Source organism: Euprymna scolopes, chromosome 32, assembly GCF_053919585.1.
Source record: "Euprymna scolopes isolate OS-2025 chromosome 32, ASM5391958v1, whole genome shotgun sequence".
Lineage (NCBI taxonomy): Eukaryota > Metazoa > Mollusca > Cephalopoda > Sepiida > Sepiolidae > Euprymna > Euprymna scolopes.
Window position 1 is genome coordinate 8,114,797 of NC_136513.1, and position 12,811 is coordinate 8,127,607.

At 37.8% G+C, this 12,811-nt stretch overlaps 1 protein-coding gene across 1 annotated transcript; it reads right to left on the reverse strand.

Annotated features, from left to right (window-relative positions):
• Window positions 1-11,896: 11,896 nt before the first annotated feature.
• Window positions 11,897-12,811, reverse strand: LOC145256081 (general transcription factor II-I repeat domain-containing protein 2-like). Its single transcript, XM_080114664.1, has one exon. The coding sequence runs from the start codon at window positions 12,809-12,811 to the stop codon at window positions 11,897-11,899; it is 915 nt and encodes a 304-aa protein (XP_079970790.1).

A 12,811-nucleotide genomic window follows, 5' to 3' on the forward strand; every position in this document is an offset into this window, starting at 1 on the left:
TATGTGTGTGCATGTATGTTAAATTCTAATGACCAATTTTTCATCCATATTTTTTTTTTCTTAGCGAAATTTAAAACAATCCAGTGAAACTTGGCGACCGTTTCGTTCACAAACAAACAACCGGAAATAAACATGTAATTATCAGGATCTTTCATTTATGCAGCTCACCAGGAGAATAAAGGTCGCTTCTAGAAGAAACCTTCAAACAAAAAATACACAAAATATCTTTGATATCAGGTCCTCAAAGAATTTTATCATAGTCTCTCATAGATGTTGAATTGTTTTGAATTTTGGTAAGAAAAAAGAAAAATATCAATAAAGACTTTGTCATTGAAATTTAACATACCATTGTTTACTTATATGTGCTCTGTTGTTAAATGTCAACATTTATCGAGCTTTTACCTTAACTTTTACCTTACCAATTTAAAAATGAATAATTGTTAATATTAATTTTTAAATATTATATAAAGCCTTTTGGACAATTAAAATGGAGTCCTTTTTAGTGTAATAAGAAAAAAACGCTAAACTGTAGTGTAAATGTAACATTCGAACTTGTGGTTGTTGAATACTCTCTAACTGTTTATTATGTATGCTCACTGATTTGGTACGTATAGGGACTTCATTTCTCTCAATTCGTGTGTTAATTGCTGGTAGCCTTAAGGTAGAATGCCAACCTATGAAATCAAGGATGTCTTTGTGACTGGGTTTGAATCACCTGACCAGAAGCGATTACCACTTCCTATACTGATGGTTGTGTAAGCATGAAACACTAGTCTTTGTTTGTATAAAAATTAAAATAATTAGTATTTATTTGATTATATATATATATATATATATATATATATATATATATATATATATATATATATATATATATTAGTGTTGGGACGATTAATCGGAATCGAAAATCGGAACTTTTGAGGGTATCAGAATCAGTATCAGAATTGGAAAATTATAGCCTAATTTCCGATTCCAAACCCATTCTTTTCTTTCTTTTTTTTTTTTATTTTGACAATAAAAAAATTAAACAAGCACAAATTGTTTTTTCATTAGAAGTTGTTCATTTACAACATAAGACTGAGGGGGGCACAGAATGGGTTATGAATCACATTTACAGATTTAACATGGATTCACAGAGTTTAATTTATTTTATTTATTGGAGATAACTTGCCTATTCCCTTTGTAAACTTTTCGCATTTATTTGCTAAATGACTAGATACTCCCATCTGAAGGAGTTTGTTGGTACGGGTTTAGGTTCTTCCAAGTCCCAAAACTACCGACCAGCTTTAATAATTACTAAACGTACAACAAGTATAAACGACAAGAATTTATTAACAAACATGAAAACATGACAACACTACAATTCAGAACATTAAGGTAAAAAGATTACTCACTTCAATAGTGGGGTTTACGGGAGGAGTGAGGACTGTATTCTAGAGTTGTACTCTGCCTGTCCAACATTGTCTTTTAGGAGAAGAACTTTTTGTGTCCATGCCTCATGTGTACGGACTCTCCTCTTCTTTTTTCAAGGGACCTCACTCCTTACCCTACACCGGTAATCCGGTGTTATTATTTATTCCCCTACAGTACTCCCCCCCAAAATACAGAGTACCTGAAATAAATGGGCAACATTTTTAATTTTATTTAAACTGTCACAAAATTTTTTAAATGTGCTGGCCATCTGACATGTCTACCTGACCGTGTCTTTTTCTTTTCTACTTTCTGAAGCGTCATATCTACCGGCATGGCGTTTGAGGGTGATACTTTCAGATATGTCTCTTCCAGTGCTGCGGGTTTTAACCTGTCTACCGAAATGTTTTGTTCCTCATTCTTGATAAGCACCTTGAAAAACTTATTTTGTCTCTCCACAACCTTAAAGGGGCCATGATACGGCGGTTGCAGGGAATGCCTCCTTTCCGTATCACGGATAAAGACGTGCGTGCAAGTCTCTAAACCCTTAGGTACATATGGGACCATGTTCCTATTCGAGCCTGAGGGAGAATATGCCATCTTGGCCATTTTTGTAGTTAGCCGGTCGACAAACGCTGTCATATCCATAACTTTTTTTGGTGCTTCAAAAAAATATTGTGCTGGCAACCGCAATGTGGTTCCATATAGAGCCTCCGCTGCTGAGCACTCCATATCTCTTTTCACCGTTGTCCGCAGTCCCAACAATATTAGTGGCAGATGTTCTAACCACCTTGTATTGTCCGTAAGCTGTGACCGTAAGGAGGCTTTCAGACTGCGATGTAGTCGCTCGACCATGCCGTTTGCCTGGGGGTGATAAGCCGTGGTGTGTATACTCTTGGTGCCTAAAAGTTTTGCAAGTTTATGAAAAAGGTCTGACTCAAACTGTCGACCTCTGTCTGATGTAACATTTTGTGGTACACCGAATCTGGCCACCCAGCCAGCAAGGAATGTCCTGACAGTTGTGTATGCTGTCATGTCTGGCATCGGTAGAGCTTCAAACCATCGTGAGAATCTGTCGATACATGTCAACAGATAGCACTGACCTTCACATGTCGGAAATGGTCTGGTGATGTCGATATGAATGTGCTGAAATCTCTCATCTGGAACTGGAAACGTGCCTAGAGGAGCCCGCGTGTGGCGACCGACCTTGGCTTTTTGACACTCCACACACGTTTTCGCTCATGCTCTTGTATCAGCTTTTATTCGCGGCCAGACATATCAGTCTGTTAGTAGCTTTACAGAGGCATTGGCCCCTGGATGCAATAGACCGTGTACTGCCTTAAATATGTCTTTGCGTAGCGATGCTGGAACGTATGGTCGCAGTTTGTTTGTGCTTGTGTCACACACAACTTTTGTGTGGCTGGTAGGGTTGGTAATTGTCACTAGGTTCAATGAAGTTGGATTATTCTGCAGGAGATTTTGTAAATGTTCATCCTTCTGTTGTTCTTTAGACAAGGTATCGACGTCAATTGCCGGCTGCAACAGGAAGGAATTAATTCCCCGCGATAAGGTGTCTGCTGGGATGTTGTCTGCTCCCTTGATGTGCCGGATATCCAATTTCAATTGAAGGATATAATCCATCTGGCGAATCTCTCTGGGAGAATATTTGTCCGAGGAAGACTGTAAAGCGCCTAACAGAGGTTTGTGGTCCGTGAGGATATGGAACTGCTGACCTTTCAAGAGCTGCCAGAAATGGCGTATCGCGGAGAATGCAGCTAACAGCTCTCTGGAAAATGTACTATAGCGTTTCTCAGTCTCTGTTAATTTTTTTGAGAAAAAGGAAATGGGTTTCCAGTCCGCATCACATTTTTGTTGTAGGACCGCTCCAATTCCAATTGCGGATGCATCCACTGCTAGGCACAGCTCCTGGTTGGGTTGGATGTGAGACAATTTTGCAGTCTCCTGCAACATAGCCTTGATCTTGTTGAATGCTTCTACCACGTGCTCTGAAAATACAATGTCACACTTCCTCACATTTGTCAACAAACTTGTCAATGGTAAAAGTACTTGTGCACAGTGAGGTAAGAACCTACGATAAAAGTTTATCAGCCCCAAGAATTGACGCAGCTGCCTCATTGTGGCAGGGATAGGGAAATTTTGAATGGACTTGACCATCTCTGGTGATGGGGATATTCCCCCCTCTGAAATATGGTGTCCTAAAAAAATTACTTCATATTGACCAAAAGCACATTTTAATGGGTTTAGGACTATCCCATATTGCTTCAAACGTTCGAAGACCTGTCGCACATGACCGATGTGTTCCTTTCTAGTTTGGCTAGCAATAAGTACATCGTCAATATATGCACAGACGAATGGCAAATCTGACAACACCTGGTCTATGAACCGTTGGAATGTTTGTGCTGCATTCCGCAACCCAAAAGGAACTCGCATGAACTCGAACATCCCGAATGGGGTGATGATAGCCGTTTTAGGAATGTGTTCGGGCTCCACCGGTATTTGGTGATATGCTCGAATTAAATCCAATTTTGTAAAAAAACGGTTATTTTGAGCCACTGCTGTCACGTCCTGGACATGTGGTACTGGGTATCTATCTAGTTTAGTGACTGCATTCAGTGCTCTGTAGTCCCCACATGCCCGCCATGTGTTAACACCTTTGTTGACAAGATGAAGAGGTGAAGCCCATTCGCTCTTTGAAGGGCGAACTATGCCTAACTTCATCATTTGCTGAAATTCAGCCTTGGCCGCTGTTACCTTTTCTGGTGCTAAGCGCCTAGCTTTGCTATGAACGGACAGACCATTTGTTTCGATATAGTGTGTGGTGGAGTGTGGCAAAACGTCCCTATGGAAAGAAGGCACTGAAATTGAAGGGTATTCCTTCAAGAGACTCAGAAAATCGTTATCCTGGTTTGCATGTGCCACTGCTGGACACAATGGAGTACCAGTCCTAACTACCCCACACGCTGTGAGATGCGTTTCTGGATCTTTCAGACACTGGCCTGTTATATCCACCACCAAACCGAACGACTGTAAAAAATCGGTACCTAAAATAGCACTGTCTACATCCGCCACTATAAAAATGTGGGTAAATGTTCTATGCAGGCCTAAATTAAGGTCCATACACTTCTCCCCATATGTGTGTATTAACGAGTCATTCACAGCTCGTAGTGTGAATTTACAGGGAGGGGATTTCTTGTCGGCTGCAGTCGCAGGAATGAGAGACACCTGTGCCCCGCTGTCCACCAAAAAGGACGTACCTGAGTTTTTGTCCACCACATACAATAGGCGGCCTGAACGAGATGCACCGACAGTTGATGCCGCATTCTTCTGTCGGTTTAAGCTTTTCCCGAACTCTTGTAACTACACGGTGGGATACAGGAATTTGCCTTCTCCCCAAATCTCTTGTGCTTCCAGCAAATGGTCCTATCCTGCCTCTGTTCTCTGGAGTGGCTGCGCGCACCCCCCCCCCCGCCTTTGCTTATTCTCGAGGGTAAGTCTCGCAATGTCCTCCGCCATTTTGTTCATGCGAGCTTCCAATCTGGTCTGTCCCTCCATTAGTTTGGAGAGTAGCTCGTCTTTCTCCGATGTCTGAACGCCAGCTACCGTTGCCGACCGTGTTGACATTATATCGGCAATATGGTCGGCTATCTCAGCCACTCGTTCCACTGGCATAGATTCATCTTGTGCAGCTATTACCACCTTATACTCGGTTGGTATGCGCTGTAGGAAGATGTGTTTGACAATATTATTGTCCATTGTCCCTTTAGCCAACTTCTGCAGGCGCTTTAGAAACTGTGACGGCGTGCTATCCCCCATCGTTTCCTGTTCTAATAATTGTGAGATTCGCCTGTGTGCTGAAACTGACACAGCAGTTGTCACTCTTTCTCGTAGGGTGTCATATGGTTTCTCCGTGGGAGGAGATATAATTAGGTCTCTCATCTCGACGATAACATCCTGAGGTAATATAGTCGCCACATGGCAAAACTTTTCAGTTTGTCCTGATATCGTTTTCTGCCGAAAATATAAATCTAGCTGTGCGAAAAACAAAGCAGGGTCATTCCGTACATCCGTTGGAATCAGACTGAATGTGGGCGACGCCATTTCACATTTATTTATGATTTTTATTATTATTATTATTATTATTTATTTTTATCTTATTTATTTATTTATAGCGACAGTTAGCTAGATGACACCGTATAGTAGTAATAGTAGGGACAGAGCAAGAGGAAGACGAAGTGTGACATATTGTTCACATCAGCCAATCACGAGACTGGCACCGCGTGCAAATTGAAGAAGACGCGGTCGGCCATATTTGTTGTGCGAGAAAAATGTGAATATCCCGATGAAAGGGTAATGATACTTGTATAAAATAAATCTCGGCACAAAAACGTAACTAGTCATTATTTTTTTATTTTTTTTTATTTTTAACTTACGTACGTAAATGTTTTGTTTATTTATTTTTAACTACTCTGACGCCGGGATTCATGTTATGGATTATTTTTATTTAAAAATAAACTTTAATTTTACGCATTTTCCTTTTGTTATTAAAACATAAAAAAACGTTGCTTTGCGTATTCTATGTTGCTAGTTGGGGTCACCACTGTTGGTACGGGTTTAGGTTCTTCCAAGTCCCAAAACTACCGACCAGCTTTAATAATTACTAAACGTACAACAAGTATAAACGACAAGAATTTATTAACAAACATGAAAACATGACAACACTACAATTCAGAACATTAAGGTAAAAAGATTACTCACTTCAATAGTGGGGTTTACGGGAGGAGTGAGGACTGTATTCTAGAGTTGTACTCTGCCTGTCCAACATTCTTTTAGGAGAACTTTTTGCGTCCGTGCCTCATGTGTACGGACTCTCCTCTCTTTTCTCAAGGGACCTCACTCCTTACCCTACACCGGTAATCCGGTGTTATTATTTATTCCCCTACAAGTTCACTTGATTATTAAAAGGTTAAATGCTCTTGACGGGGTTTATGAATTTCGTTGGCGCCATCTGTATGTTGACGGTGTCTGTCATCAGTTTTTTCTTAAATAAATTAAGTTTTATGACATTTCTCTTTGGACAAAAGTGAAAAATGTAGATGAAAATGAGTTTATCAAAATCTTGAATGATACATAAAGAGACTCGTCTACCGAAAACTCATCCACAGAAAACACGTCCGTTTTTGCTATTTAGGAAGAATGGTCCATTATTGAATAAATAGTGATTAAAAACACATTTTATGGCCGATCTTGAAGGAGATATTGTTTTTAAAAGAGTCTACACTCCCATAATATATTTTTTTATAAATATTTTTTATCTTTTTACTGTTCTTTTAAAAAAGATAAAATCGATTTACTAAGTGTTCGCTTTCTACCTAACTGGCTAAGTTTTTAGTGGTTTAACTTATTTAAAGTGTTTATTCAGTCAAAAAAAGAGACTTCAGACCGCATAATATTTTTTTCAAATATTTATACTTATTTACTTTTGTTTTAAAAAGGGCAAAATCGGTTTTTGTACTTAGGTGGTTAATTTGTTTGTGGCTTAACTTATTTTAAAGCATTTATTCAGTAAAAAAAACAAGTACCGTCGAGTGTTACATGAGGGACGATCAGTGTATGTTCATAGTACATGTAAGTCGAGGTTCTATCCTCGACAGTCAGTCCAACAGAAACTGGGCCATTTCAATGGTATTTTTGCTGTCGGACTGATGCAAAATGTTCTGTGCAGCCCTAGGAGGTCCACCCACCCAGGCCTTGCCTCCCGGCTTTCGGGAGGAGCAAGTTTATCACTTGTTGTTTGTGGCGCCCTCACCAGAAGATGCCAACGAAGCTATGTAGACTTATTTTTGCAGAGCCAGAGTGCTCCTCCTCTTGAGGTGCCAACCCATTTTCCACCTTCCGACCTTGTGTCATATCCTCTTACAATGGGGGAGTGTTAAATACTGGTCAGTGTAATTTCATAGATTTCCATCTTGGCGGTATTTGCTATGACGGCTGTTTTTTGTATATGCTGTTTTTTGTTTGAATATATTTTACCTAAAGTACTCCTCCTCATGCCCGTGTGTTCCTTCCAGGGCCCCAACAACTTGGTGATGAGGGATTCGAACTTTCAAAGAGAATATTCACAACAACTGTGTAACACAACAATCTAACAAGGATTCGTGAATCTATGAGAAAGGTGAATTCAAAAATATATATTCGCTACAACATTTTTGAGTGTTAAACATTCAAATTCACAAAAGGTTGGTTCGTTGTTTTTGTTTTACGGCATATCAACCCTTTTTAGGTTATTTAATGCCGAATCCAGTGATTTTGAAGAAAAAATTTTTAATAGAATATATTTGTTTGTTTTTTTTTTCAAGTCGGTTTCTGTTTAACAATAGTTGGGACCCTAACAGGTACTACCACTCCGACTCAGAGTGGACCTGGGAGCAATGACAATTAAAGGGTGGCTCCACACTCCCCAAAGCCCACAAGCTGGGGCCTCACCACTGGATATAGTTTAAGGTCATATCCAGGACCAATTCACAAAAGGAAAAACTCCCAATAACTGAAATTGAAAAAAGGACCACCAATGAAAGTTTTAACGGAGAAAACGGAAAAGAAAAATTGTATCAATAATTGCACACTAAAGCTATTGGATTACGGAAAGAAGAGTCTAAAGAATGTGTTGAACGTCTGGTCTTGGTCAGGGACGTAGTTAAACGTCTAAATAGTGTCCGAAATCGTATATTGCAAAAACGCTGTGTCACCGTCCATGTTAGGTTTATTGGTTAAAGTTTTGAGAAGTAATTTCTGATCTTTTGTATATATTCTTCCATTTGGAGCTGTTGTTTCTGTAGTTTTTTGTTGTTGTGGCATCTGTTGTTTCCGTAGTTCTTGTTGCTATTTAAACATAGTTAAAATCATATCTTTAAAATTATATCTTTGAAGTCCTCCATCTTGCAGACCCTTTTTTGCTCTTCAAGAGTGAAATTTACAGTTTAATGCTGTACATTGAAAGAACTTACGTTCCTTATTTCTTTCAGAGAAAAAAATTAATTTGAACAAAACGAGCTTACCATTTTTTATTCACTTTACTTTCAAGTGAAAACTACTTGCGTACAAACTTTAGGCACTTTTTTTCTTTTGGTGCTTAACAAAAACGAAATTTTTAACTCTCTCTCTCTCTCTCTCTCTCTCTCTCTCTCTCTCTCTCTCTCTCTTTATGCTACAAATGAAACAAACCATATTTGTAGCAGGTGCACAAATGAAACGGACATGATCACCTCCATTAAAAAATTACAAGTTACTCCCACAAAAACCTTACAGCACATAAAGACATCTAACAGAAAACAACCACACACACACTAACACATGCTTTCTAAAAATACCACATTTTAATGATAGGATAACAACAGCCATACACAAGGACATTCGCAAAGAACATATAAAAAAATACTCAGGTATCGTTCCTATTTACTTGCCTCCCCATGAGGGCAGAGTTAGACACAAGGTCGGTTTTTAATGTGGGGAAAATCTGGCTCCCCAATATGGGGCACTCTGGATAGGAACAAAAATAAAAATTGCTTCAGTCATGGAGGATTTCTCCTCCACTGACCGAGGACAGAAACAACTCAGTTATTGTTGTGAGAGATTTTCTATTTGATCCTAAAATTGCATTTGTCTGCCCATACTGTGCACTCTTCAAATGTCCAAACTGAAAACCCCAAAAAGTGGTTCTGTGCAGTCATGCACAAGTGCCACCATTCTTAACATGGGAAGTTGGAAAGCATGAGAAAAATTCAAATTCGCTTTAAAATTATTTTCATATTTAAAAATAAAACTACTTGATCAATTTACCTGATTTTTGGTGTATAACATTTTTTCCCCATTACAGGTACATACATCATACAGATTTTTCTTTGTTTTTCATGGAAGGGGAAGGAGTCTGGACAAGAGCCTGAAAATTAAGGTAAATTGAAAAGTAAATATTCTGGCGTTTAGTAACAGTTTTTTTTTGGGGGGGGGATTATTACTTGTTTTTTTTCTTAATTAAACTTAATTAAACTGTCTAATCGCTCGCACCCCCCCACCCCATTTTTCTCCCTCAATTGTAAATACTCATATTTCTTATTTATAAAATCTCAGTTCTTATTTATAATTTAACCTAATTAAAAAAAGATAAATAATAAAAACTACACAAAAATCTTTACGATGTTTGTACCAGTCAGGGAATGAAAATGGCATATGCCAAAAACCACGTAACTTGATCAAGTAGTTTCATTTTTAAAAGAAAATTTTATTTGTTTTACAGTGTACATATAATAAAGTGATAAAAAACAAGTATTAATAGCAAATGTTATCACAAGCAACATAAGTCACGTGATATTTATTGGGTGGATTTCTATCTTCATTTTTATTTACTTTCTATTTTTTGGGGCCGATTCTCAAGACTCCAAAGGTGAAAGCATCATGCGTTTCACACTTTAAAATAAGTTAAAATGCTAAAAATTTATCCAAGTAAGAAGAGTAATTTATTTTGAGTTTTACCACTTTTTCGGTTTCATGTCTGGTAAAACAAACTCAGAAAATCATTTTTACACGATTTAAATGTGAGATATTCTCTCACAGCGGTTTTGCCCTTGGCAGAATGAAAGCAAACCAATCAGAAATTACAACAGGCTTACCTTTTAAACTTCAATGTAAATTTTATTAAAGTAAAAAGATCCAAGTTGCAAAAATATATCATCTTTAGCTATCTGCCGAACTGGGCCGGTAACACCCGAAAAGGGTAATAGTTCACTCTTGCGTAATGCTGGATACAAAACTCCGCTGACAAAGAAAAGCTGCAACAGGTCGATGAGTTAAGTGATGCCTTCCAAAGATGAATGCTGCTAGGCCGGTAGTCCTCATGGAGTTCACTGTACATAACCATCCAAATGGAGGCCTTTATTTTATCATTGAGAGACATTATATATTGTAATGATGAAAGTCAATTAATTCACAGAGCACAATAGTGTGCGATTAATAATATTTCGTTCAACATAAGGGCATTAAAACGTCTCAATGAGACAAAGTAGTTTTGAGGCTACAAACCTCAAATGAGTTTCCTACATCCATCTCAACCTGTTGTTTGTGATGAAACTGACGGTCTGAAAAGATAAATTTGATGCCAAGAATACCCTCGGCAGCTAGTAAGAACAAGCAATCTGATAGGTTCAAACAAAATCGTGGGCGGTCAAACCGACCAATGAGAAGCCTGCTTATTTCTGGAGAATTTCTCACATGAATCAAGTAATGTGAAATCAGTAGCATTACAAAAGTGAGTTGGAATTATTGTGGGCTTATCCTCCCTTATTCTTCTTTTCATGATGGCGACACTGGACAGTCGCTTTTTGTTTACTCATAAAAATTTTATTTTCTAAGTTCAAAAGACTACTTAATCAAATTAAGTGATTTTTTGGATTATGACATCTTCGTTCTGAAGTGCATACGAACGAGATCTCATTTCGATTTGTGAAGCTTTCTTTGCAAGAAAGCAACAAAGTTAGCAGGAGCAGCGAATACATCATTGAATGTTTCAGTGCTGTATATACCTATGCAATTTTCGCGATTGTAAAAGCTAGAACTCGTCTTGTTTTCACTGACGTGGTTGGAAGCACAAGGATGTTTTATTTTCAGCCAATCACATTGCGAGGAAAGAGAATATAAAAATATTTTCCCTAACAGCCCTTGCTGGAGCCAGTGTGTCCACTATAAAAAGGGGGCAAACGCGCCAAAACCAGTCAGTCGAGCCCAGAGTCACAGTCAGTCAACTAGCATGGGGTAATCATCGGCTCCATCGGATTTCTTTTTTCCCGACGTTAAACAATCACTTTCGTGTGCATCATTCATCAACTTCTCCACATGGAAGCACCAACAGTGAGAATTAACATTTACATTTCTTATTTCATCATGTTTCCTATTAGCGCTCAACTTTTCTCTCCTAAGTAGTTCCAAACATTACCTTTACGCCAAAAATCCTTTCCTTACAAACGTTGACCACTTTTGTTTGTTTTTGCTTTTGTTAAGTTTGTTTTTTTGAATAAACGATTGAGAAATCAATCATTTAAAATTTAAACCTATGTTGTTTGTCTGGTTCCTTCTCGTCACCATACGCTTATTCCTATTATAACAATGATAAAGATTTTTCTATATTTTTTATTTTTTAATTAGGTTGAATTCTGCCTGGGGATTTTTATCCTTGCCCCCCCCCCCCCCCCCCGTCAACAGAGATTAGAACATACCTGCAATGATCTAGTCCTTTTACTTACTGTGTGCCGACTTAAGGTTTCAAATTATTCAGTGTGCCAACATTCATATTTTATAGCAATCAAGGCTAATATACCTGTTCTCAGTGTATTTTATTTTATAAAATATACAATAATATCAAAGTTTATAAATAATGTGAAAAAAATGTTTCTTAAAATTTTTTGTAAAGTTTTTATTATTAATGGGACCCTTGTCCTTGTATGGTCTTTGCCAATTCCTCAATGTCGGGAACATACTTTGTAACTTTGAGCTTTACACAATTTTCTGAATGTTCAGGCGTTAGACGACTTTGATGTGAAGGCAACACTGCTTTCATGTGAGAGAAAATTTGCTCACAAGAATAAGTTGAACCAAAAGCCGAGAGAAAAGCAAAAGCAATTTTCTTCAAACAGATGAATGAGCTTCGAAGAGAAATCCAACAGTTCAAAAGAGCACCAGACTTTTCTAAATTTTCATCTTCCAGAGACTTTTTTAGTTCAGCAAATTTTAATGTTGCAACCTGTTGCATTTCAAAATCCTCAATGTCCATCCAGCTAAAAAGTTTCAGTTGGGCATTTATCAAATCAAGAATGCTAGGCTTAATAAGATATGAAAATAAGGATTCATAAATATAGAAGTCCTGGCTTCGTTTATCAAATTCTGCTTTGTTCACTTCAAATTGATTTGTATGATTTTTCACATTTGATAAGTACTTAAATGCTTTGATGTTGATGTCACGAGTAAAAATGTCAAGTTTCATTGTAAATGCTTTCAAATAGCTGAAAAGATCAAGGACTCTTTGACCGGGTCCTTGTAATTTCAAATTAAGCTCATTTAAATGTGTGTTTATGTCGGTCATAAACATAAACTTTAACAACCAGCTTTCATCATTCAGTTGAGGAAATGGTTTCTGTTTTTTATCAAGAAACGCCCTAATAGCCTCAAGACAACAAATAAATCTAGATAAAACTTTGCCTCGACTAAGCCAGTGAATATTGCTGTATAACAGATCTTCATATTCCCACTCAATTTCTTGTAAAAGAGATTTGAATTGCCTGTGAACAAATGAAGAGTGAGAAATAAAAAAGTTGATTATCTGAACAACAGTTTTCAT

Bases quoted from the DNA above. Each gene is read 5' to 3' on its own strand.
- LOC145256081 (XM_080114664.1), bottom strand. From the start codon at position 12,811: ATGAAAACTGTTGTTCAGATAATCAACTTTTTTATTTCTCACTCTTCA.